General features: G+C 34.6%; 3 protein-coding genes across 3 annotated transcripts in view; 1 reads left to right on the forward strand and 2 right to left on the reverse strand.

Annotated features, from left to right (window-relative positions):
• The window catches only part of LOC128992377 (zinc finger protein 347-like), a 66,420-nt gene extending 55,210 nt beyond the window's left edge, over nt 1–11,210 (reverse strand). Inside the window, exon 1 of the mRNA XM_054415928.1 lies at nt 11,164–11,210. The gene's annotated coding sequence lies outside the window, so the exon portion shown is untranslated. The remainder of the gene's footprint in view (nt 1–11,163) is intronic.
• LOC128992381 (putative glutathione-specific gamma-glutamylcyclotransferase 2) lies at nt 313–3,913 on the forward strand. The gene is made up of 3 exons (XM_054415933.1): nt 313–696; nt 2,240–2,281; nt 3,424–3,913. The coding sequence occupies exons 1-3, from the start codon at nt 535–537 to the stop codon at nt 3,820–3,822; spliced, it is 603 nt and encodes a 200-aa protein (XP_054271908.1). The 5' UTR covers nt 313–534; the 3' UTR covers nt 3,823–3,913.
• A 1,256-nt stretch (nt 11,211–12,466) lies between the features above and the next one.
• Nucleotides 12,467–27,910, reverse strand: LOC128992380 (leucine-rich repeat-containing protein 40-like). The gene is made up of 5 exons (XM_054415932.1): nt 27,682–27,910; nt 16,836–16,979; nt 15,671–15,838; nt 15,057–15,154; nt 12,467–14,081 (listed from the first exon to the last, which is right to left on the reverse strand). Exons 1-5 carry the CDS (start codon nt 27,830–27,832, stop codon nt 14,016–14,018), a joined length of 627 nt encoding a protein of 208 aa, XP_054271907.1. The 5' UTR covers nt 27,833–27,910; the 3' UTR covers nt 12,467–14,015.
• Nucleotides 27,911–27,974: the final 64 nt, after the last annotated feature.

Below are 27,974 nucleotides of genomic sequence, written 5' to 3' on the forward strand. Positions count from 1 at the left end.
TATAATTAAAAAATAATAAAATTGAATTTGAGGCATTTATAATTTTATTTTATGAACAGAACTATTTTTGCGATTAGTTAACCTTCATTGCCAAAGTGCTCTTTACTACAGCGCTGTTCACGGAGGAATTTTGAACTAAATGCCTCATTCGTACCTCCCCTAAGTCAGACCCGATGCCCGATGGTCTCGCTCGACTCGGTCTCGGTCTCGTTGTCTTGTTTCGTTTCTCTTTCTCGAATCTCGGTCTCCTCGTCCTCATTCTCATTCACCTCTCACTTCACTCTCCTCTCACCACACCACACAGTACGGTACACCACACAGTACTCTCACTCTCAGTGTAACAGCCAGCTGTTCTGTTTGTAAGTAAATTTGTAACGTCAAAGCAAGGAAAGTTTCAGGTTATGTTTACAATAATTAATTATCTAAATTTTATTGTATTAATTTAATCGAAATAGTGATTAGGCCTCCCTTCACTCTATTTGTGATACTGTGATACACTATATTTTGCATACTGTGAGATGCAAACTTTTTGTAATGGGAGAAGTTAATAACGAGTCACCTTTATGGATATTTGGATATGGATCCTTGTTGTGGAAAACTGATTTTCCATTTGCTGAAAAGCAAATAGGTTACATAAAAGGATATATAAGGAGATTTTATCAATCAAGTGTCGACCATAGAGGTGTTCCTGAAAAGGTAAGTGGATTAATCTTACAAGCAAAATCTTACGCTGATTACGGTATGTAACTTAAGTCTAAGTTACCACGATTTCCAATCAGCAACTGACTAAGTTTGGCCAAGAATCAGCCAGTGTATCCGACCGAAAAAATAATCCCGCCTAATGGGTCCAGAAATCCCGTTTTATCCCGCTTTTGAGTAATGAAAAATCCTTTTTTATCAAAGACGGGAAGCTTTATTCGGTTTAAACTTATCATACTGCATCAGTTAGGCCTAAAATTAGCTGTTGTTTGGAATAGTGAATAATAACTAAAATTTATTCAGCGATTTGTTCAACTTAAAACCATCGATTGACGCTAAATAACTAAATGCTACAGTAGACTCCCTCTTATCCGGGCACCTTTTAACCGGACATCGGTTTAAAGACTACACTTGGCGAAATTGCAATTTTTAACCGGACAATTTTTATTAGCACATCGGTTTAACCGGACCAGATCGGCAGGAAGTGAGCATTACTGAAATGACTGTTCTCGTGGGAAAGATTTGAGACCAGTGATCACGTGTCTAACTACGTAGGAATCATTATTGGCTTATGCAGTAGGCTATGCATTTAAACGGTCCGTTTTAACAAGTTTTTGGGGACGTAGGTTTAACCGGAAAAACCGTTATCAGGACTGGCCTCGGTCCCGAGGAGTCCAGATAAGAGGAAGTCTACTACTGTATTCAGTTTCTCATAAGATAAAAATTAGTTGTGCTTTGGGACAGTGAATAATGACTAAAATTGGTCCGGTGATTCATGCAACTAAAAATAACCGATTGATGCAAAAAATAACTGATAGATTATTCGGTCATGGAAACCATTCGGATATCCCATCATTACTTTCATTTTATAATCAGCTGGTAGTTAATGTATAATGTACCTAGCCTATAATAGTAAATGTAGGACATAAACTTACTTGCAACCAAATGATTTTGCATCACATCCACTAACTTACTGTAGATATCTTGGACTTAGACCAAAACGTTATAGGCTACCGTACTAAGCAAGGGATGGACTGGTTCAGTATTAGATAAAGCTGTAGTTCTTATAAATTATCAGTATGTAGCAGCATTGGAATGTGCCACATGCTAGGCCTACTATAGGCCTAGTTAACACGTTCGCTGTGTTAAAAGATCCCAAGGTTTCGTATTGTACCTATATGTGCGGGACACATATTTTGGCCTTTTCCCTTAACTTACGACATCAACATTTTGGGGTAAAATACAGGTCTGACTTTTATTAGGCCCTAACGCGTAGGTAATACTTTAAAAAAACCTCGTGCCAGAGGTAGGCCTATAACTAACTTATTTTATTTCCGTAGAGAAATAAAAAAAATATAGGTACCCAAATCAAAACTGGAATGTCACTGCAATACCCTTAGACCAACCCAGCCATTACAAATAATGTTGCAACGAATGAGTTGGTCTGATATTTAAATACCGAATCCTTATTAATAGGCATTCTTCTGTGGTAGCCTAACCGTTGAACATTTGATCATCAATAACTTGGGTTTGTTTTCAGCCAGGACGAGTTGTTACATTACTGACTTCGACCAATCCTGAGGTAAGTAAATTAAGTTACGGTATCTAAACTCAACTTTTTATCCTAGAACTTAACTAGCACCTATGACTTTTTTACAAAGTCATAAGTTAGCATTAATTTTAAATAATATGAATGAATATTTTAAACTGTTCAGTTACTGCCGCTAGTTGCTGGTAGGTAACTTGAAGCTGAAATATTCAGAAAAATTACATCAAATCTGTTTAAGAAAATAAAAAAATCTCTAGGCCTAGGTTAATATTTCATGTTTCTACTGCATAGGTAGGTTAATTCATGTTTTTGCTTTATCAAGGATGTATAAACTGTCATAGTCAATTCAATATTTATTGGTTTTAACTGAGTGTAATATGTGTTAGTGTAAAAAGTGATAATTGATCTAAACAATTACTGAGTAAACGACCAGGAAGTATGCATCAATTATCAAAAATCGAGATGGGGATGCCTCATGTACCTTGATACCTTGAAGAAAGCAACCGTTGACTAGTAGACTGGAAGGGCCTTGTCGTTAAAAAACTCAAAACGCACACACATGCAAAAAAATAAAAACTTTTAGATATTTAACCAAAGTTAAATAGAATACAGGTGACTATCAAACATTGCTTTTAAATGGGTGGATAGCTCTGATTACACGGACCAGGCCTCATAGTACGCCCACAGGCAGCCCTGTTTTTTATTTGTTATTGCAGAGTAAAAAAATGGATCATAGGTTTTAAATTTGATATTTTTATAGTTTAAGTGCAATTTCTAAAAGCCTTTTAAGTTAAGAGAGCCTAAAAAATTTATTAATTTCATAAATTGTTTGGCCAGATGCAAAATATTACCCGGAAAGGCGTAAAGATTTATAATAATAATTAATGAGCAGATTCCATATTGGAGGCACCTGATGCTGATCTTAATTACAGGATGGGTAAACAAATGTCAGCCAAGTAATAAGTAACACAAATTGGAAAACCCCAAATTAATTTTTATTGTGTATTTTCAGCCTTACTAGTTTAGTGAGCATATTGATAGTCAATATAGAGTAGATTATTTGTGTTCCTCGGCACAGATATAACCTTTATTAGGTAGTAGCTATTTTGTAAGGCCCCTAATCTAAGAAACTTAAGGAAAATATTTATTGACTGAAAACATTTATATTTCGGCAGGATAAAGTATGGGGTATCGCATACAGAATAGAAAACTCGGACAAGCAAATGGTACTTCGCCACTTGGATTTCAGAGAAAAGAACGGTTATGTCAAGATTTCTGTGAAGTTCTACCCTGTGGATTTCATACATACCGTTGAAAACAGACCTTGCAAGGGACAGCCTTGTGAGCTTGTGATATACCTTGCAGACAAGAGCAACGAGCATTATGCTGGCGAGGCAGATATAGAAACAATAGCTCGGCAGGTGATTGAAGCAAGCGGGCCGAGTGGACCTAACAAAGAGTATGTCTACAAACTTGCTGAGTACATGAGGAAAATAGCCCCTGGGGAAGACGATCCCCATCTGTTCGCTTTAGAAGCAGCTGTGAAAAGGTTAGAGTGCAAAACCTTTGTTTAACTCATGATGTTAGATTTAATTTGACCAAAATGTCTTTCAGTATTATTAATTTGTATTGGTCTAAGATGGCATATTAAATTTGTTGATTAAATGCTGTGTTATTATTATTTATTTGTTTATTGTTTTGTTATCTATCTATAGGCTATTTAATTCTGTAAGTGAATCTGTCCCCACGAAATAATAGAGCTAGGAAAAAGGTAGCATGGCTTTTGAGGATTCATTTTAAAGCTTAAGGTGCAAGGATGGTGGGAAAAATATCAGAAATGTAAAAAAATTACCCCTGCTCTGCCCCACAGGCCCTGGGAGATTCAGTAATTTTCTAATGGAAGTACTGTTACAGTGTTTCTATATGCTGGGACAGTGGCGACGTCCTGTAATCCAGCTACTAGGAGGTCACGAATTGTGGATATTGATAGGCATACACTGTGGATACGATACTCCCTGGTGTGGATTAACGCCCGCACTAGTTAGTACTGCGACTATCCGCAGTACTATCCTGATAATTAGACCAATTTGTTAATACCAAGGCAAAAATGTGGTTCGAATTTCACTATAAACTGTAGGTCCCTTAGTTGCCATTAGCTGTATGGGCTATTAATTAACAGCTGTGTCTAAGGAATATGTCGGCCTTAGTCACTTACAAGACTACAAGATCACTCATCCTACACTCATCTCCATTCATACTTGGCTTAAAATACTTACTTTGTATGGTACTGAACATAAATGGTATACGAGCTGTTGGCCCGTCCTACGTACGGGAATCGAGTAGTCTATTAAAACGGAATAGTTCAGAACATCTAGTTTACACGCACAGTGACAAATTCTGGCACTTTTAATGGGGGCCAACTGCCCCCAAAACAACCTAATTAACAATTAATTGTTATTTTTTAGTTGTTGACCTTATTAACAAATGTCACGTGACTACCTATTTCTTCCATCCGACTATAGACCTAAAATATAGCGATATGCATTTTAAATTCGATAATTTTACCATAAAATAGCAGTTGCGTCGATTTGAAAAGACTTGAAGTGAGATTGGAGACCGATTCACACACACTGGTATTGAGTAGAGTTGCTACAATTGCATATACCACTTATACGTGTGCTTACCGCACCTTTACCTCCGTGACCACAGACTGACACCTTATGAGGATTCTGGCCACCCATTCTCTTCCATCCCCTGTCTCTTCTAATTTAGATCCCGGTCTGAGGATGTATTTCATAACTTGGTCTTTCCACTTAATTCTTGGTCTTCCAAGTGGTCTTTTATCTTGTGATACTATGGAATATACTTTTAAAAGTTGATTTATCTCCTATCCACCACGTATAGCCTGCCCATCCAAGCCTTTTACTTCTGGAAAGCACCCCTATATCTGGGTGTTTACACATTTCTCTTAGCTCTCTGTTTGTTTTTATCTCGACCTCCGTTATCTTGAACTGGTCTGTATATTTTGTCTGCACTTTTCAATACTGCGGGGAGAGTTATGGTATGGTATGAGTCGACTTTGGTTTCTACTGCACCTTGCAGCTCATTGGACAGTTTAATAGAGACCTACTACATCAATTGACGCTTTCATTACTAACCAAAATTATAGTATGACTCACATACATTCGGACATACGGAAAAAGAAGTATCAACACGTAAACAACTTATATATTTAACAATTAAGCAATAAATTTCTGAAAAAAGATTTCCCAAATATGAGATGAAATTTTCATGGCATAAACAAAATAACTTACTTACACAGTTTGCATTTACGACAAAACTTGATTAAACTATTTGATATGTATAGATCAAAATAACACATTTCTTGATAAAGCAGATCCTTCACGGTAGAAAAATACTTAATTTTAATGTGAAATAGTATGCAGGCCAACACCGAAGAACAATATTTTTGTATACAAACAACTTATAACATAAACATTTCAATGATAGTTTATAACCAGCTGTTAGTTTAACCAGCACTGAAAATACTTTAAATTGCTAGCGTCGGCTGCTAGACTTTTTAAAAATTTAAACTTAATTTCTAAAAAACTGAAACCCTAAATCAAAATTATGGCTTCGCATTCCCTAGTACTTAAAATTATCTTTCTTTCAACACAAAAATCATGAAAATCGGTCAAGTGGTTGATTCAGAATCGTGAAATAAAAAAACCCTGTTTCGTTTTAATATTATAGATAACCACCGATTAATATTGTAAAGTTCAATTTATTATTCATAAAGTTGTGAAATTTAATTAACTTAAACAACATTATTCTGAAACTTGTGAAATTATAATGATATATATTCATAGACGCCAAACTGTTTACTCCATGAATAAAAGAGCTTAGAGTAAAGATCGTTCTCTCTGTCTTAAGTAGACAACAAAATTGTTGTTTGCAAAACGTAAACAAATAAAAAGAAGAAGAAGGTAGCTCCTAATGTAATTCTTATGGGACAAATTTAAAAATGTTTTTTGAGGGTTTTATAATTACTACTGATCGGAATCGTCTAGAATTTTAATGAGGTCTTCCCACTGATGTCAATTATTTGTGCAAAATTTGAACGCTATAAGTGTGACAGTTCTTGAGTTTTTGGTGCGAACAAACACACACACACACACAAGCGGACAACTTTTCTGAGACTCCGCTATACACGATACATAGATTCGTTCACTCATCTATTAGGGCTAAAATTTGCAGTGAGATACAGCTTAAAACTAAATAACAATAAATTTTTAAATAAAGTTGACAGTAATAACATTATTATGAAAGACTATTATATCACAGTTCATGAAACCATTGTTACATACTTTAGAAACAATATCCTACTTGTAAGTTGTTTGAAGATAAAATAAAACCAAGATAAGATCAACCCTGTTTTAATACCAATTTCCAAAAACTCATCACATAAACAAAAACAAACAAAAAGTCAGCTGATAAATATTACAATTAAATATGGTATTTAAAGACAGTACAACACTTCCCCCTTAAAATTAACCTGAGCTCTATTAATTATTTTGTTGTATATCGTCCCTGTCATCGGTGTAGAACTCATGCAGCTCTCCCTTTCATTAACTCTAACTTGAGTCCTCGTAGCTCATCCAACAACCCATTACATTCTTCTAGGACTCGCTTTAACCGAATATCTACAGACCCATATTTATGTTGTAGGACACCTTCTAGTTCTTCTAGAGTTTTCTGCTCTTCACCTAGTTGTTCTTGAACTTTCTTCAGAGGTTTGGTATCCTTGTGTTCTTTCAACACTTGAAGATGTTTCTCAAAATCCTTGTATTTTTCCATGGACATATCACTCTGGTACTCTACTCTAGCCTTCTTCACACTGTCCAGATGTGCTTTGGTCACCACAGCTTTGCAGAACTTCTCCTCACATTCCCTTGGATCAATACTGGCAACTTGCATGCTGTTGACCTCCTCCATAGAGTCCTCAGAAGTACAATTTGACGATTTATAGCTGTTCTTTGAGCACAGCTGATATCTACTATTGGTGGCAGAGCTAGCTCTATTTGGAGTGGAGTATACATCGTGGTTTTAGCGAATTTCCCATATAGGGAATAAGCTATTACCGTAGGTCTCATGGTAAGACCTAGACCCGGGACCGATTTACTTTTTCGTTTTGAGGTCCCCAGAGGCCAAAAACACCATCCGTTCAAATTCATATATATATATATATATATTTATATATGTGTCCGTTAGCGCGATAACTCGAGCAAAATTGATCCGATTTTGATGAAATTTGGTACAAACGTGTAAATCTACATTTATTCGAACGAGTTCGCGAACCAGCATAATCGGACCATGGGATCAGGGGTTTATGGGGGGTTTTATGGGGTAAAAATGGGTTTTTCTCATTTTTGACCCTAAAAACTTCAAATTTCTAAATTTCTCTCTAGACCATTTTGAAGAGCTTAAAAAAACAAATAATTTAGTATATTGAAGTGTTTTTGAATGTTCATTGACTACGGAGAAAATTAAAAAAATTGTAAATTTAAAATTCCCATGTTATTCTTATGGAGAATAAATAAACTGTTGTAGTTTGCTTGTTTATGGATATATTTTAATCAAATTTGGCAATTTGGTTTATTTCATACCAAGCTATCAATATTTCAATTGAAAAAACACACCTCAACATCTTCCCCGTAGCAGCAAACCTAACTACTCACTAAAATTAATGTTATTTAAATAGGAAATACATCTTAAAATTTATAGGGAATATTTTAAAAGAAATCAAGCCGGGTAAATGGAAATTCGCTTAGTATGCAGGTTTGCTGCGACGGGGGTATTTAAAGTTATATTTGCTGTAAAGCTGACTTTCTAGTTCCTTCGTCCTGATTTCTCTAGCTTTATCTCTCGCCTGTCTCTTGGTGGCCAATCGAGTCTCAGGCTCTTTGGATATCTGGTCGAGTGCCGGGTGATTAAATCCCTTCCTATCGTGGTACCGGCCTCCTGTCAATGACTTATTGTATTCCACTATGTTTCCATCCTTCTTAGTTCTGTGGTTATTCTCTTTCTGAAGCTCAATGTTGAATAATTTCAACCATTCCCTTCCAAATACACTGTCTACATTTCCCCGAATAACGTATAGGTTGCCCACAGACATCTGATCTTTATAACAAATTTTGACTGTTGCAAAACCTACGGGGCGAATCATTTCTCCTGTATATGTCCCTAACCGTATTCTTGTTCTATTTAGAATCTTTTCTGGAAATAATTTTCGAAACAGATGTAAAGGTATTGTACTGACCGCAGCACCAGTATCCAACTCAAAATAGTTACGCTTGTCATCAATGGTGCATTCTAACATAATTTTCCTCGGCCTGTTGACAGCTTCTGGTTGATAAACTATCACACAGTTTAGATAGTTTACTACTTTTTTTCTGCCTATCTACAATGGATAACATAGACATGAATGGTACATTTTGACACTCACCCTCAGCGTCATATTCATTATCTGGTGAAGCGTCGTCAGTTTGTAGCATGTTTTGCTTCTTTCTCCAACAAACTTTGCTGAGATGTCCCTTTCTGTCGCAATTCCAACAATTTATGTCTTTAGGAATTTCACAGATACTAACGTGATGGTTTCCTCCACACCTGAAACAAGCTGTAGTACCCTTACTTCCTTGCGAATAATATCCAGTGTTAACAAAATAATTAATAGAGCTCAGGTTAATTTTAAGGGGGAAGTGTTGTACTGTCTTTAAATACCATATTTAATTGTAATATTTATCAGCTGACTTTTTGTTTGTTTTTGTTTATGTGATGAGTTTTTGGAAATTGGTATTAAAAGACAGTACACTACTTAACAATTAGAATTTTACAAAAAATCATCATGTTTGAAAGATAAAAATTCCTCGATAGAGTAGATAACCTTTCTCTTCAAAAAATCGGTCAATAGGCCTACATTTTTCAGTGACTTAATAGGCAAGTTGCGTACATTTTCAGCGAGGGCATTGAGTTAAGTTGAGTTAAGTTTGAGTTGTAAATGGGCAAAACCTTGAAAACAAGACAATTGCTGTCCCCAGCATTTGAAAAAAATTATACTTACCTACATTAATAAATCTTATATTTTTTGAAAGTTTGGTCTTTGTAGTTCATAAATATAATGTTTTTAAGTCTGAAATTAATTTATATAATTAATTATTACTAGAAGAGAAATTTGGGGACAGGTTTTTGTGTAATGTGGGTCACACACAAAATCCTAAGTTTTGACACAGTTAGCTTGAAAGAATTATGGTAATTATGATTCCATTAGCTTTTTAGGTTACCAAATAACAGTCAAGTGTGAAAAATATAATAGTTTATGAATATATTTGATGTTAAAAGCTCAAATAAAACTGTAATAAATTTGTGGACATGATTTCAGGATCTCTCTTTTTCCTTTATCCAACACACAATACTTATTATAGGTTGTTTTTTGGTTTTTTTCAAATAATGTACTTATAAGTACAATTTCCAATTATAAAACGACCATTTGAATTAGTGGTTTTTATTATATGGCAACAAAAACTTTGTGACCCACCATTACAAGAGTGACCCAAATTACAGCTAATGTAGGTCACGTGACTGACATTACATGTAATGCAGGTAACGTGACTGACATTACACATTTCCTCAAATGCATCACGTGACTGACATTACACATTGCCTCAAATGCATCAATAATGGAGATCGTAAGCATTATAAAACTGTTATGTTTTATTTTTAAAATAGATAATAAAATTGAAAGAAAAATTACAGGCAAACTCTTGCAATCTGAAAATAAACAGTTTATCTTCTTTGAGAAATGACGTTTCTTTTATTAAAAATGAAAAATTATTTTCTACAATTAATTAACTATGAAATATCTAGTTTAATACTCATTATTTATTTAATATCGGATTACCGAGTTTCAGACTTTTGGGGCTCCACTGTATCATATGTCGTGTAGGCTATTACTAGATGCCTACACCCAGCCAACTAGTTGTTATTACTGTAGTTAATTTATAAAAAAAATAAAACCGAAAATGTAAAAATCTGTGTTAAATATTGAATTAACTAAACAGGAAGCTTAGGATACGTTTTAGATCGGAAATTATTGGCATTTAAATACCCACTGACTTTGTTTAATTTTATTAACAAAGTCAGAAAATGGCAATTTTTAGGACTGGGAATCGTTGAATTCCAACGTTGTTTCATTCAGTGGAACTTAAAAAAAACTTTAAAACTACTTCCGTTTGTTGATTCAAATACGTATTACAAATTTTCAGCTGGATCCATTAACTAACATCACAACAGAGGTGTCAGCAATTTGTTAATTACAGTAATGCATAATATTAGTAACGCTGTGTCACCTTTTGATTTTATCGTCTGCTAATGATAGGTCACATCAGACTGAGCGAGGTTCGTAATTTTCTCGCTAATCTCGCAGCCAAACTCTGGCCGCCCAGATTGTCATATAGTCTCCACAATCGGAATATTTATCGTAAAGAAAATAAATATAAGCAATCACCAATCATATCGTGGGTTACTGGAAAAAAAAATTCTTGACATTGAAAACTCATAAGAGAAGTAATTTGGGTCACAAAATGTACGAAAAGTAATGCTGGTCACACCTCAGATCCTCAGATTTTGTGACCGACATTAGCGTGACCGATATTAGCATTTTTACTCTCGTCATTGACTAAAACGAAACATGGTGGCATAGTTCCCTTCGCAAGCTATTATGTTTGATTTAATATTTGTTTTACTTATATTTTCTTAGTTTTCAATAACTTATTCACCTTATTGTCACAGTTATCAAGGGTACCGAGCATTACGCAAAAACTTAACACTAACAAAACAGGTTTTAAAAAACGACTTACCTGTTAACCTGCAAAGCCTGGAGTCACATCGCGTCTGACCTACCACACCCACATCTAACAAGGAACTGAGAGAGGGCGAAGTCTTGTTCCACCCGAAGTCGAGAAGGTTCAATGACCCGACGAGAACCGGTCCCAACCCTCGAACCCAGCATTACGTTCCCGGCTGGGGACGCGACTTTTAACGCCCGCTATTGCCGTTATATTTAATTAAAAAGTCCGTTTGATGTATTTTTATAATCTTTTAACATTATTCATCAATTTAAAACCAAATATTACAACAATATCGTCTTAATACTACTGAAGAGGTAGGGTTATTGTATCCAACTTCTAATCTTGGGGACAGGGTTTTTGCATTAAATGTAGACAACATGAACTTTTTAAACACACTTTTCTTTATTAAATACAACAAAAACAAATACAAATTACACATTTTTATATAAAGTAAAGTATGATAAATTATTTAAAACCATTAGAAGTAAGAAATACATGACAGAAGAGAGATAATTAGCTGGGGACAGCAATTGTCCTGTTTTCAAGTTTTTGCCCAAATATTTATAGCTGCTCTGTGTTGAGGCCAGTCTTAATGATGGTAACTCTTAATTATTCCTTAGTCTGGTGTAATGTTTGTGAGTTAATGAGCGAGATGAGAATTGTTCAATATTTGTTTTTACAAACATGATATTCTGCAAAATGTACACACTTGGTAAAGTGAGAATTTTGTATTCAGGGAAAAAGGTCTTACAACTAACTCTACTTTTTATACCAGCTCCACACCAGGAAGGGGTCCAGGGATCCTCCCCCAAAAAAATTGCTATTTTTAAGCCATTTTGTGACTTTTTAAAGCAATTTTTAATGTCTAGAACTGTGTCCAAAAACCACCGGTTTTTATGATGAAATGTACAGTTAAATTTATATTTTCAGTCCAATGGGGTGGGCTTGAGCCCCTATAGCACCCCCCTTGGAACCACCATTGAATTGATGTGCTAAATGCCATTTTTCTGGCATTGAAACTCTTAGATCGATATATATCAGACGGTTAGCATTTTAATTTTTAAATATGGATTCTGGTTAACGAACCACCTGATCTTAGTCCATTACAAGCCTAAAATATCGTTCATGCAACATATACTGTTATTGATTTTGATTCTATTAGTTACTAACTAAAGTTAGACTGTAACAAAATAATCAAATCATCTATTACCCTTAACTCTAAATTCGGGGTAGTTGACTTAGTAATGAATTAGCTTAATAATGTTGTATGAGCTACAGAGTAGATTGGTCGATGGTAAAAAAATCAAACACATTATCTTTAAATATTTATTTTATAGTTAGTTCACATATAAAAATACAACATTTAATATAAATTCACTCGTTAAAATACTAGGATGAGCATTTAAAGCAATTGTTAATTTAGTAGAACTATTGTATTCCATCAGTAAATGGAGGGTATAAATACTTAATACTTATTTGTAATTTTGATTTTGAAATTTTATTACTTGTGAATATTGATGTTTATAAAAAAAGCTACAAACATTTAAACTTATTTTAATTTATATCCTCACTGGTTCTATATTGTTGGAAGATAGTATTGCTTGAAAACCACAACCAATATATTTGAATAAGTTTAAGAAATTTACCTTCAAAGATTATTAGCAAGTCGTTTAAATATGTATCATTCACAAAAGTAAATAGGGTAGAATATCACAGTATGTAGGAAAACCTAAGTCACTAAAACATGTACAGCAATACAATACAATACTTATACATTAAACGTAGGTAACAGATTTTTCCATAAAATACAAAGTGGTGCTTACCTATAATGTTAGTCGTGTATTAAAAACTAATCTACTTTGATCATTGAATTGTAAAAATTCATGAGATCAAAAACTTTAATTACAAATAATTAAATGTATAACAACGGTACAAAATCTATGAGCTAATAAAACACAGAAGGTGACTTTGGCTTTGTCTTTAGCTTAAGAGACTGAAATACTATATACAAAACAACTAAAGAGTCAATTATATTATTTATCAGTTAAAATATACAGCGCACAAAAAGCTTCGACTTGATTTCAACTTAACAATGGTTCAAACTTATTTTGAATTTTCATCTATTATTTTAATTTTTTAATTAACTAACAAACATCAAGTTGTGAAGCTTTTTAATAACGGTGTTCATGTGCATTGCACAATAAAATAAACTATAAATTTTTTAACTTCAAAATATTGTGACTTAAAAGTTAGTTGAAGAATAAATAGCAAGATCGGTTCCAAAGTAACAACTAAAATTACTAAACATAACTGTAAAAACATAACCACTACCACATTGACTCTTAGTCAGTTGTAGAAAAGAATAGTGAAGTGTAAGTGCTTGGATTTTAAAATTTAAATGCAATAACAATTAATTAATTTTCCAAACATTCCGTTTAGGTTATCCTGCGTTTATGTACCAAATGAAAAAAAACCGAAACATTTGGTTATTAAAAGTTATCATGAGTCCAATTCAAAACTTTGAAAATATTTAACTTATAGTATCAGTTACATATTAATTTGTATGTAACTTTACAAGTTACAAATATATCATTTAGTAATTTAATTAATACTGAAACTTTAAATGACTAAATTATATCATTTCAAGCATTATTTATAAAAAATATTATACTTTTTCAACACAATGGTAGGTACATCGTTTACAAATCCAAATTCCTAAGCCTTATTTAGAATATAAATACATTTTCTAACATTAAGTAGACATATGAAGGCATTGTGATTGTTCAATTCAAGCACTTTTACGCAGATGAGCGTACTTCACGCTTAAGTGAGCGAGTATTTTCAGTCTTGAAACAAAGCACTTATACTGTGAGATCTTCCCAGTCTTCCAGTTGTCTTGGAGACAGCATTATCCTTAGGGAAGTCACCTGCACAGAAAACAAATTATTAGAATGTGAATGAGAATTTGAAGTCTTTTACTACAATTTCCTCTTCCTCAGTTTTCTAAGAGTTAGATGAAATTAGTTTGCTGATGAAATGTTTAAAATTTGTTTTACTGTGTGATTTTTAGCTGGGTTCTTTGTCATAGACCATAAGCTAATTAGTAAGAGCATGTTTTATCAGTGAAAAATCCTAACATAAAAAGATTATAGACTTTGAAAATGTTGCAATCTAGCATTTTGGCTACCACTTTATTTTTCAGATTTTTGATCTATTTGGACCCATCAAGGAAATGTGTTGTAATTTTCAAGTGAAGTCAAAAGTAAAACATGAAATAAATAAGTAACTAAGAATAAAAATATAAAATATTGTTGGCCAAAACACAATGAAGAACAATGACTGGGCCTCGGAGATATTAGCCATCAGTGACATGTCCACTGTTTGCTTGTTGCTTCCTTTACCTCAACAACTTGGATCACTGTGTCATTCAAACTTGATCAAAGTAAAAAGAGGCAGCAAAATAAAAGAAGCAGCCCACAGTCTATGTGATCATGCCCGCTTTGTTCCGCTCTTTTACATAAAAAGTTTTGGGAAGGGATAGTTTATGAGGAGAGGGCAGTGGCGGTTCTAAGATCTTGTCATGGGGGGGGGGGAGGTATCCCAAGAAAATAGGGTTTATCAAGAAAAGAGGGGGGTCCTCCCCCTGGAAAGTTTTATAATTTTAAAGCCTTTTGACCATCTAGAACTGTATCCAAAATCCTCCGTTATGTTTTTAAGAGAGATGCCCTTTTGAGGACCGCCAGTGTGAAAGGGCTAGAGATAGAGAGAGTTTGGCTAATTTTTAAGTTGTTCAATATGCTTTGATGTAAATTGCATACAAAAGCCCCAGTGACTTTTGGAGTAGGGCTGGATTAAGAATGAGTGGTTTAAAGGGAACATAATCTTGGTGTGTTATTATGTACCTTCTGTAGGTTGTTGTGGCAAGAGCTGCTGACAGGATTGTCCTGTAGATCCACCTCTTGTAGACTCGGACTGGCTTTTAATCGCTCAATGTCTACTTCTGCAAACATGTAGAATTGATGATTAACTATCTACTCATTTAAAATTATTGATTTAAGAATATTTAGTAAGGGTAAAAATTCGCTCATGCCGCGGTAGCGAGCTCGGTGTGACTTGGCTTTAAAGTACAACAATATTTTATACAAGTATTAGTAATTTTAAGAAAAATTTATTAAAAAGTTTTAAAAATTTTGAAAGAGAAGGAGGGGTCCTGAAACTCTGTTGACCCTCCTCGGGTGACTGTCCTCTCAGATGACCTTCTAATTGAGCTTTGTTTCTTTAGTTCTGGGCATGAAAAATATATTTTTCTATGCTTTTCCAAGAAATAGTTCTTTTCAGAATTTTCAAAATTAACTTAACAAACAATAGCATGTAAAGTTTACAAAAATATTTTTACCACAACATTAGAACTTATATTGATTATTCATTCAAAAAGGGAAGATCAAACATAACTTTTGGAACACAAACTTAGCCGCAAAACTTTTAAAACGACTCACCAACTGTAAGAGTTACTAACCTACGATATGGTTGTTATTCGCCTTGAGGGTGGCCAGCTTGGGCATTCTGTAGGCAACCAGAGGCAATGAGATGAAGGAATTGTGGGAAATATCCAAACTCTCCAGCTCTGCCAGGTCGGCCAACTCATCTGGCAACTTGCTCATCTGGTTGTTGGACAAGTTCAGGTCTGGAAACATAACAGGTTAAATGTTTAAATGTTTGAAATAAAGGAGTACTGTATGTTGTAACAATTAGTTAGGGATAAATTTCTCAATACTTTGAGCACCAGGTATTTTGCTATATTACCTATGTGGTAATATAATAATGTATTATAATGTGGTAATGGTATTGGCCCAAGGACGAGAACGCATGTAGGAAATTTTCTTGGGGAGCAAAACCGGTATTTTGTTCCAAGGGTCGGGGAAAAAGTCCTTCCACCTTTTTGTTTGTTGGTGTATTCGTTACTTACTTCAGTCAGACTATAAACTAAACAGATTTATTTAGATACATAGAGCTGTTTACAACCCTTTAATGCTTAATTTATTTTATTTTGTGTTTTCTCAGGGGGATCCGGGCCCAAAAAGTGTACCAGTTTACAAGAAGCAAGTTATCTCTTATCAGTTGTTAAATACTTATCTATTTTATTCTAAACATGCCCTTACCAGTGTAAGCACCTTTGTCACAACCAATAGGCCTACTAAGTAAAAGAGTAGCATGACTGGTGTTTGAATATTAAATTATACTAATTTTAAGATATAGGGTGGTGAGAAACAGTCAGTTATAGCCAATTACTTCTTCTCACAAATCGGACCCAACATTAATTTATTAGTTGTTAGTTACTAAAATATGTAGAAAATTTAGGTCTTTCTGAATAAAAACATTGCAGATTAATTGGTCAGTTGATTTGAGAAATGACTACACCATTTTATGTGGTTCAATTATTATTTCAACAATTAGCCCCTTGTATTATATAAGTGTGTTCTTTTGATTAACAGCATTTCTATGTATTGGCCCTTCAAAGTATTCTATATTACTGTGTAAAGATTTAAACAAAATGTCATCTAGTTTAACTAAACATAGCTAGTCAAACCTCCAGACTTAAGATTATTATACAAAACTGTATGAATGTAACATGATTTTAAAATCACACTTCTTTCTGCTTCTTATATATGATTAATACGTACTTGTGATTAATGAGAACTTGACGGCAAACTTTGGCGGGATCTTTGAGATGACGTTGCTGGACAGGTTGCAGCCTTTGAGTTCTGTGTGTCTCATCAGGTGATAGACTGCATCAGGAACTTGCATCAGCTGACACTCGGATAGGTCTGCAACAGAACTGGACGTTTACACACTTACAACGTGTTGACTCAACTCAAACACTAACAATTGCTATACTGTAACATAGCTGAGTGGTGCTCGCCTAGTAAATCAGAAGGTCTCCGAGTCGATCCTGAGAAAAGTTAGTAGCTAAGCTAATTCATAGTCAAAAATTCGGCCCTTGATTACATATTCATCTCCTATCTGGGGATTAGCTATATCAAAAAACACACTCTTCAAAATTCAAGTGATTCAAAACAAAATTCTAAGAATAGCGGCTAATGCTTCCTGGTTTGTTAGAAACAGGCATATACATGAAGAGCTATTAGTGGAGTCTATCTCGGCCTTTATTGAAAAAAACCACCTCAAAATTTCTGAAATCTTTAAACAATGTTCCTGGTGCATTAACTTTTCATCTTGGTGAAGCAACTGAGAACAGGAGGCTACGTTGAAGGCTCCCTCAAGATCTATTGGATGATTAAATCTATAAGAAGATTAAATATAGTTCTCTAAATTAATTATGTTACTTGTTAAACTCACGATGTTATTTTTGTTAATTTCTTGTTTTTTTTGTTGTTAACACTTCTGTGAATTATATTGAACCAGAAATAAATGCTGTAAAAAAGGGTCCAGTTTTCCTTGATCATTGGGCTTTCAAAAATTATCTTGGCTAATGGAACAGCTGATCCTAGTCGGTAACAAAGCTACATAGATTGTCTACCAAACCACTCTACACTTGCCTTGCATTCATATTTAGCTGGTTTAGTTTCAATACACATTTCAAGAGTGTGTCACACTTTCTCATGGAATTGTGATAGTTTAAGTAGGCCTATAATTGATAAAAGATTGAACAAATTTGTTGAAGTTATTTACTTAAAGTTTTAAATCAACGTCAATACCTCAATATTTCACAGGAACACTCTGAAATATCTGAATCTCAGAAAAACAGTTAAGGGGAGGATGTTCTACTAGACAGAGATTGTTTTCTGATAATTTAAAATTATGAGTGTTGGTATTATTTTATTTATCGTACTGAAACTTTGTAAGTACCTAATTATGATTATACTTAATGACTTAATATTGAGGTCTGACAAAAAATATTGACACAGATGGTATTCAAGTTCAATAGTTTTTAGCGAATTTCCCATATAGGGAATAAGCTATTACCGTAGTACTCATGGTAAGACCTGGACCCGGGACCGATTTTTTTTTTCGTTTTGAGGTCCCTAGAGGCCAAAAACACCATCCGTTCAAATTCATATATATATATATTTATATATGTGTCCGTTAGCGCGATAACTCGAGCAAAAACGATCCGATTTTGATGAAATTTGGTACAAACGTGTAAACCTACGTTTATTCGAACGAGTTCGCGAACCAGCATGATCGGACCATGGGAACGGGGGTTTATGGGGGGTTTTATGGGGTAAAAATGGGTTTTTCCCAATTTTGACTCAAAAAACATAAAATTTTGCAATTTCTTTCCAAACTATTTTGTAGAGCTTAAAAAAACAAATAATTTAGTATATAAAGCGTTATAATGCACCTAATGGTTACGGAGAAAATTTCAAAAAATTGTAAATTTAAAATTCCCATGTTATTCTTATGGAGAATAAGTAAACTGTTGTAGTTTGCTTGTTTATTAACATTTTTTGCCCAAATTTAGAAACTGTTTTTATTTCTTACTAACTATTAACATTTTACATAAAAAAACACTTTTACCCTTCCTGTTGCAGCAAACCTAAGTATGTGTTAAACTGATTCTATTTAAATAGGGAATAAATGTGATATTTTTAAGGAGACATTTTAGTGTAAATCCAATCAGGCAAATGGAAATTCGCTTAGTCTGCAGGTTTGCTGCGGCGGGGGTATTATTCATTACCGGTATTATTTTCAGTAAAACATGCTTCAAACATGATTATATTAGACTTAGTTTTAATTTTATAGGCTTTTATTCAATACAAATATTTTAAATTCAAAATAAAGACTTTCTGTGGATGCAATTAACACAAATACATTGTCAAATTTCAAATTGTATGCTACCATTGTGCAATTCTGCAACTAACAATAATTTTCAATAGCTACGACAGAGGTCATGATAGCAGTTTTACCTATAACTATCTCATAAAATTAAATTGTTCAACATACAGTACAGTGTATACTCATCATATGTATTTTGTGTTATTGTTGTGTTCGAATTAAACTGTAATATTAGGCCTCTATGTTTTTTGTTGTTTTTTTTTTAGGGTAGTTTCATGTCGTAAGGCAAAGGCGATTTATTTACCGTATAACCATACAACCCATTTCAAGGAAACACTCCTGAACAAAACAAAACAACTTACCCAGTTGCTGAGTGTCCTGAGCGGATTCACAACGAAGGACTACACGAGTTACTGCGTTAGCCATGACGTCACTAAAACTGCAATTGCAATGCAGACGACACGACTCTACGGAACGCAGGAATGGAACTATCGAAAAAATGAAACGAGGCCACCAGTGCTGCCAACATTGCGTCTAGAATGTCCCCGTTCTACTGCCGTGGCCGAGCCAAAAATACGCGCTACCGTCGATTAAGAATACTCCTAAGCAATGTGTCTATGGACCTATCTGTGCACGTGCCAGATCGAAGTTGCAGTAAATAGTTCATGTTGTTGTTGTCATTGTTTTCAAGCCTGTTTGACTCAAATATATCATAAAAATTAGTACCGGTAATACCGCAGTTTGAAATTAGTTCTACGTAGGCTACACTTACTTATATGAAGTTAAAATTCCGGCTTTTACATCATAATGTATCATACAGGTTATTTGGTTGGTCTAGATTAGTAGTTAAATATACTGCTGTTATCTATTTTATTCATACACAATGTGCAAATTCCGCTGGATTTTAATTCACCATGTTATTCAAAATGCATGTTGTGACGTAGCTCATGTTATTTAAATGAGCATACACTGAAGACGTAAAAGACCCCCAGCGACGCCGGTAATAACAGACCTTTAAATTGTACTTTAAAGCATTATCCTGTTTGACTTTTATGCAATGTTTTTGTGGGAGAAGTTACAATTTTGCGTGCGACATTATTGTTTGTCAAAGCCAACAAGACTCAAGTAAACTGTCCTGCCTGACTCATAACATCTCGGGCCCCCCGAAGGTCGGAGCCGATTAAAGGGCAAAACCTCTTCCAAGTAAGGCAACTGGTTTCAAGAGCGACCCGCCGTACGACTCTTCCTGTAGCGCTTCGGCGACTTCGACCACTATAGCCTATAGCGTGGTTCTTCTTACTTGTGTACCTTTCGTGCATCGGTATTGTCACTAGTTGCGTACAAACCTACGCGTATTCCGGTATATTTCAATTTTTTTACTCTCTATTAATTTGGGAATTTAATTGTACTGGCGAATTCCGTAATTATTGAACTTTTGGCTGTGTTTGGAGACTTAACTGGGACGGGTGGCGTCGTCCTGTAATACAGCTACAGTACTAGGAGGGTGGATTAACGTCCGCACGAGTTAGTACTACGACTATCTGCAGTACTATCCTGAAAATTAGACCAGATCGTATATACCAAGGCAAAAATAATGTGGTTCGGATTCCACTATAAACTGTAGATCCATTTGCCATTAGCTGTATGAGCTATCAGTTAACAGCTGTGTCTAAGGAATAAGTCGGCCTTAGTCACTAACAAGACTACAAGATCGCGCCACTCATCCTAAACTTATCTCCATTACTTGGCTTAAAATACCTACTTTGTATAGTCGCCATTTCATTGAAAAGTATATTAAAGTAAAGTATTCCAGTAATGCTGCATTTACTCTACAAATTGCGGGTTGACTGTTTCGAGCTTATTATATAGATTTCAAAATTTAGAATTGGCTTCAAATTATTTGATGTAATAAAATTCCTATATTTATTGATTACTAGGGAAAGTTCTAAAAGCGGAACGTTCTCTAGGATAACCTTGAGCCATGAGTAGAATAAATTAAGCTGTATATTGCTTGCTTATTATTACATCTCCAAATTATTGGGCATAGTACACTGTATTATTACTTCAACGTAAGTTGTTACATTTTTAAAACTAAATGTTGGTGTTCTGCTTAAAAATAAAATACTAGCCTGGTTCTGCAGGGGCTCCTACGCATTTTTAGACACCCTGTATATTAACCAATTAGTCCATGAGAGCACAATTAAAGGTTTACATAACTACACATACGTTTCATGGTTTCCAAAGAGACATCCCTGCCAACATATCTTCCTACGTAAAATGTAAAACCTTACAAAAACTAATTAATTACACAGACACCATCGAGAGTTGTGCAATTGGTACGCCTGGTTACATGGCAGTACCGTGCACTACCAGCTGATGAGTTCGGACATGTGATTCAGTTGCCATTGGCGACGAATTAATTGTTTAATTACGTTACTTCCTGTGCTCCTCGGATCCTACGCTTTCCCTGGTTTATGCAACCGGATGTAGCTTGCGGACCGGCTTGCGTCATCAGTTACGAAGCTACGCGAAGAGATGGTCCTAGTCCAAAGTTCCAAATCTTGAATTTACTGGAGAAAAAGTTTGCTCAAAATCTAGAGACATTACTATTAGTCGTGTTCATTGCATTTGTCTAAGACTCGTTTCACAATGTAAAGTAGCCTATTTGGAAATAAAACACAAAATAGAATAACGAAAACCATAGCCAAGAGATTTTCAAAAGATTGTAGTATAGTTCATTAAATCATTGACTACTAATCAAAGGTCAAATCTACTATGGTTATCCGTATATAAACCTTAGAAGAATAAGAAACTCGGCATTTTATATCTACTTTAAAAAAACTTGACCTAAATTATCAAAATTCAAAAAGAACTCATGATCATGCATAACAATAACGTTAAATACCATGCAATTGATAAATGAAGCATACGTATAAGTTTCTCCCTCCAACAACTAAAGTTTTCTAGAGTGTACTGTACAGTTCAATGGAATTTCCATAATTAATTACCTAGGCTTATTTCATCCGAAGTCGTGATTAGACTAACATTAGTTACTCCATAAGTATTTGTTTCTTACTTTTAAATGAGTTTGGCAATTTTTGTTTTATTTATGCGATTCGCGACTATAATAGCTAATGTGTCCAAGAGTTTTTTTTATATCCAAAGTATCGTACATTTTTTCCTTACAAACAAAATATATAATAATTTCAAACAAAAGAGAGGATATTTACAACTGTATCGGGTACGCAAAGAACTGGTCGGTCAGACTTGGAGCAAAACCGAGCGAAAGCAAGTGAAAGTCGGATGCTGGATACGGTTCATTGTTGCCAATGTCAGCAAAACAGTTGGTATTGAAACAGCTGATCGGATGGGAAACTTGGAAGGCAGTCAGCTGAGACGCCTACTGGGTTGGCAACAACATAAATACAAGGGTCTCGGAGATGATCACTAGAAAGAAATGTAATCCGTTGGTGACTTGACTTGAGTGCACAGAATAACTAGTAAGACCCTCATTATCATCGTTCGTTATTCAACAGAATGGCTCAATAGTTATTCTGTGATTGTAGTTAGGATAATTTTAAAATCGTAAATTAAACATCGGTGTTGTGAAATGTGTTATGCTCCCATATTCCATTAATTGCGTCAACTTATAAATCGGCCACCCTCATTTCTCACAGAAGACACTGCCTTCTGTATGAGGCTAGTGATCAGTCACTGCCACTGCCTCCTTGTTACACCATAGCTACTGCTTCGTTGCCACCGCCTAATTAATTGCATCATCGTTTTATTACTATCGTGTTCTTCACATTTACGTTTACCTCATGTAGTTCATTGTTATTTCTGCTAACGAGAAGCATTGCTATCTCGGAGACTTCGCTTTCTATAGGTTCGAGTGAACTATTTTCTTTTTTATGTAAGGACGCCATAGACATTGAATTTAATCATACATTCGGGTCGGCGACATAATTTGTTTATATTTGCCTATACCGTTTCTGGTACATATAATTTGTGAGTACTTTGAACATTTCTCAGGATCGAACCTACTGTGGAAGGTAATTAACTTACCAACTGTACTAAACGAGTCCCTTGATAACTTAGCTACTCGAAATATTTGACAGAGATATTTTTGACGTAAGAAATAAAACTTATCAAAATTACTCCTATTAATAATTTCAAGGTTTTACATTGGAAGATCGAGCCCTACCAACTGCATCTAATATCTCTCTCAACCTACAATTAGTTTATTCTCTACGGTTGCAATTTACACTGCGATTCGTCCAATCCGGAAAACGTGATACATAGTAGCAAAACTACGCTTCTGAATCACTCTAGGAAGTCGTAACAGCCTCAGGACGTATAAACAAAATCCAAATCTCCTTTAAGCGCCATGTGTTGTGGCGAAGGCGGAAGGTTTCGAGGGGCCAAGGCTGTCGGGCAGACCTAACCTTAGAACAGCGGACCATACTTGGAATAAAGACGCGGAACTCCCTTGAAAGTGAACAGTGAACACTGTGAGAGTAGGAACATTGGTAGTGGCAGGTGCGAATGGAACTGTGGAAATGTGACTATGTAAACAGAGGAAAGTGAATGTGTTCCCTTGCGTCATTTAGGAATTCACGAGAAATAACAATTTCTGTCGAAAGTTTTTGAGGTAGCTTTTTGTTTTGGTTTAAATTTATATTGTAATAGTTTCAAGATACAAACTCTGTCCTTGCTGCGGCAAAAAATAGTCATAAGTTTCAGTGGTGGATGGGGAAACTACGTTGATTATTCGCAATTAAAAATCTTAGTTTCTGTACCCAATTAAATCCCAAAAATCCAAACCCTGTAAGATCTGCTAAACTGCTAACTGAATCGAGGACATGTTAAATTTCATGATATAAAAAGCAATCCTTATAATCGAAAAATCTATAGAATCGAAAGAAATCAATAATCGAAAGAAATTCGAACTAAATTTTCCCAGTGCAAATTCAATTTGTTTTGAAAATACTAATTAGATATCGAACTAATCACGCTCGAATTAGAGTTCTATTGTAGTCCGAGGTCCGATATCACGATGATTGCCAGGTTTGGATTCACATCGAGTTTCTTTGTTGTCGAAGCAGAGAGTACTTACATTATTTCAGTGCAAGCCTCTGTTAAGTGTTTGAGGCTGTTTGTAAATAGAATACTAAATGGTACTGTATATTCCTATAAAGTATGTTTAAATGTAAGGTCTTAATCGTTCATCTTTTTTAGAAAATGCCACGTCCCAGATTCACAGCCATTTACCCAAAGTCCTGCCGGTGATCATGGATATGTCTACCATGATCGTGATCGGACTGACCGAAAACCCGTAAGATATAGAGATGCAGGGCAACGTCGTCTTTGAATCACTATTTAAAGAAATAACGTGAATCATCCGACGGAATGATGCTCACATCCGGAGAAAAAAGAAGAAAAACACACCGTTCACCAGAAACCTTGCTCGCTCTACCTCCAGTGTTCGTAGGAGCATCTTGCCTGTATCTTGTGATGGGGATCAAAGTCTTTCGCAGTATTCAAGGAAAGGAATTTTAATTTATTATGTTCCTCATGCTCTAATTTATTGTAGATTTGAATGTAGTTCGAATTTAAATCTTTATGATTAAAGAGAACCAACGTATAAATGTGGATCAATATATATATATATATATAACTGAAATGAGAATATGCCTTTGAAGTCAAGAGAGCTCACTTTGCATAGGATAGTTTAAGTTGTTAGTGCATCTTTTAGAAGTTTTTTTTTTTAAATTGTACTACAACTTAAATGTAACTACAGTGACAACCCATAGAAATGTCATAGCTAAACAAAAACCATTTTAACTCATTGGGATAAATATATCGGTACAGTACTGATAAAGGCGTTAACAATTTATTTTTATATCCAACAAGATTTAAATCCATTCTCTTCTAAATGTTCACCTTGCTACAATTTAAATTCAAAAAGTTAAATCTTGACATTCCTTAAAGTTGTGTATTTAGTCGCTTTATAAATTAAAACAGGCTCAAAATTAAGCACAAAAAATGAACTAACATGGGTCTTATGGGTTGCCATGCTGGTGACGAAATAACAACGAAATATAAACATAAAAACAAATGGAAGAAATTCCAATCACATGTTTTACTTATAGCTTGGGGTGAAAATAGAGAAGCCTGTACCTTTGGACTTACAACTAGACATTCCATTTCCATGTTAAAGTTGTCACCAGTTATTAAATTAAATTCGTCGTAGTTGACGTGAGCCACCACCAGATTGCGCTGATCTAAATTACTAATTTCTGTCGAATAGACGATGTTTTTTACCAAGTCAACTTTTGGAATGAGCTATAGCAACTGTTATGACCCATCCACTTTGTCAGCAACAAAAAATTAGGTAGAAATTAGAATTTTAGACACTCATTCTGTATGGCTCACACAATTACAATGTTTTATAATATAAAAAATGACGACGGTTGGTCCATATAGATGGGATGCCTACTTCAGTATCCAATAGTCAATGCGTGTGCATTACATATTTTTGGTCGAGTTTTCGACCACTGGACGACCACTACCTAGTATATATTAATTCGTCCAGAAACAACTGCTGCTCAGAAGGCAGACGTGTTAATAAACTCAAGATCGACTGCGTCTGTTCTCAAGGACTGTTTATTTATAGCTTGAGGCTCTTTAGTCTTCACGTCATAACAAATCCCATTTTTTTTATTAATGTATTGTGACCTTGTTAGTATACGGTAACATAAGAATTTTAAATATAAACAATATTGTATTTAATGTCACACTATGTTTTTTTTTCAAATCTACATCATATTTTAGTCAGTTTAGAAATAAAATATTGATATTGTTTCTCAAAATGTAGAACAAAACAAATTGGTTTTGTTTGGGGAAACATTTTGCTGATTCCCGTTTTGTAAACTATACAAGTCGTTGATAATCACGGATATTAGAACAAAAGCGGTATGGATCATAAACATAAACAAATGACGTCACTGGTAAGAAAGTAAACATTATTTTATTAATATTTAAATGGAACTGTCAAACCAACTGTTATGACATTCGGGCCAGTGACGTTATTTGTTTATGTTTAAGATCCATACAGTTTCTGCCCATTCGTGCTTATACTCCAGTACTTCAAATATAAATATAACGTCTACCCAACCCATGTTGTATTGTAATTTTAAATTTTTAGAGGCTATCATGTTCTTTTATTTACAAGACGTTTTGGTTGATCAGATCAATAGATTAAAAAATAAACTCAACGGACTAAAAAGTCTTAACACCTTTTTATTTCTCTCTGTTTCTGAATTCCAAAATTTAAACATATAAATGTAGCCTACTTTACCCTACAGCGTCCTTAGAATACAATTTAAATTCAAACGTCTGCAATAGCAAAAAAAAAACATGATTTGTTTGGTTTGACGAAGATAAGAACAATTTTCTATATCTTCATACATTAATTATACCGGCACTGTACTTTTGAAAGGTTTGGAAAAAATACAAAAATAAAATTTTGGTACAAGTATAAATTTCGGTAAAGCATTACGAGGGTTGTTGTGCCTACGAACACGCATTCACGAAATTTGAGCGATTGGTATACCTAATTGATTTATTGGTCATCAATAACTTAAAAATACAGTATCTACCATGAAAACAACACTGATACATCTTTCGTAAAGAAAAATTCGTTAAAATTTTGCAAAATTAGGAAGTAAATTTCTGAAGTAACCCACTTAAGAAGTTGCGCACTTGAGAAGTAGCGCGCGTCCTTGGTCAACAGCTGTTGAGTGTAGTGTTGTTATGGATTGCGGTGTTGCGTTGTCTTATGCAATATAGAAAGGCTTCGCCACCCGATGGCAAACTTCATTTAAACTATCTTCCTACTTGTCTCCTATCTCGACTATTAGCGTGTTGACAGTTGGAAGTAATGTTTGTAAACAAAGCTTTGTCTTCTTTGTTTCCGCAAGCTGGCCCAAGGTTGCGCAATTGTCTTTGTTGTGTTTTTAAAACCCTTTGTTGATTTGTTTTGTAAATTATTGAAGAGTTTGGATGTTTGTTGAAATTGTTGAAGGAACGAATCCTTTGATGTAATATTTTTAATATAAAACTTTTTAGCGTGCGATTATTCTGTACACATATAATTATAAATATAAACTAACTTACAATATTTAAATAGCTTAGAGCAATCAATAAATGGTTTTTATATAGTGAGATTATTTACTTTTTTTATTCTAGAAACTCGTAGGGACAAATATATGTGTAACAAAGAAAAGACTTAAAAAATACACCATAGTCATTGTACGATAGTATAAAGAGAATCCAAATGCTGTTAATAAAAAAAAGTATTGCAAATCTAATGCATAGGCTATCACCGAAACATTAGTGTTTTTAATGTTCCAGAGAAAATAATTGAACATGAGACATTTAAGTTGAACTTTTTCGTTCCAACTTAATTATTTTCTCCAAAACTAGTTTAACTTGAACCTAATTCATATTAGATAACAATTTAAATTTCTAACTTGCTGCACTTTTGGAAAGAAGCAACTTTCTAACTAAATATTTATAAAAAAAACAAGTTATGTCTTAGAACGATACTTTTTCAATCAAATATTTTCTTACTTTCCATTCCATTTAATCCGAAATCCGACCAAGACAAACACACTTTTTCCTGAATCTGTTTACTAATCGATTAGCATATGATAATGATTCTCTTACCCAGATTGTTGTTTTCCTGCGCCTCATTGCACCTGGACACCACTCTGATGATAGCTCTCCCGGCCAACCTGGTGCACAACATCATAGCGGGCATGTTGGGGTCCGCGTTTTCAACATCTTCATGCGCAACATCTTGAGACGGGGGTCGCATTTTGATCAACACTTCCAATACACTACAAAAACTTGTCTGCAAGCTAAGTGCTGTATGCTGTATGTCGCCCAGCGCACTGTTCACTTCTACGGCGCGCGAGCGCTCCGCAAGTTTATATACGACCAGCTGATCGCTACAACAA

The sequence above is a fragment of the Macrosteles quadrilineatus genome, unplaced genomic scaffold (assembly GCF_028750875.1).
Source record: "Macrosteles quadrilineatus isolate MER2022 unplaced genomic scaffold, UCM_ALF_1.0 Scaffold_4__1_contigs__length_99947679, whole genome shotgun sequence".
NCBI lineage: Eukaryota > Metazoa > Arthropoda > Insecta > Hemiptera > Cicadellidae > Macrosteles > Macrosteles quadrilineatus.

Bases quoted from the DNA above. Each gene is read 5' to 3' on its own strand.
- LOC128992381 (XM_054415933.1), top strand. From the start codon at position 535: ATGGGAGAAGTTAATAACGAGTCACCTTTATGGATATTTGGATATGGA. The intron at 697-2,239 runs GTAAGTGGATTA...GTTTGTTTTCAG, and splicing joins ATAGAGGTGTTCCTGAAAAG to CCAGGACGAGTTGTTACATT. The intron at 2,282-3,423 runs GTAAGTAAATTA...ATATTTCGGCAG, and splicing joins TGACTTCGACCAATCCTGAG to GATAAAGTATGGGGTATCGC.
- LOC128992380 (XM_054415932.1), bottom strand. From the start codon at position 27,832: ATGCGACCCCCGTCTCAAGATGTTGCGCATGAAGATGTTGAAAACGCG. The intron at 15,155-15,670 runs GTTAGTAACTCT...ACATGTTTGCAG, and splicing joins GAATAACAACCATATCGTAG to AAGTAGACATTGAGCGATTA. The intron at 14,082-15,056 runs GTACATAATAAC...TTTTCTGTGCAG, and splicing joins GCCACAACAACCTACAGAAG to GTGACTTCCCTAAGGATAAT.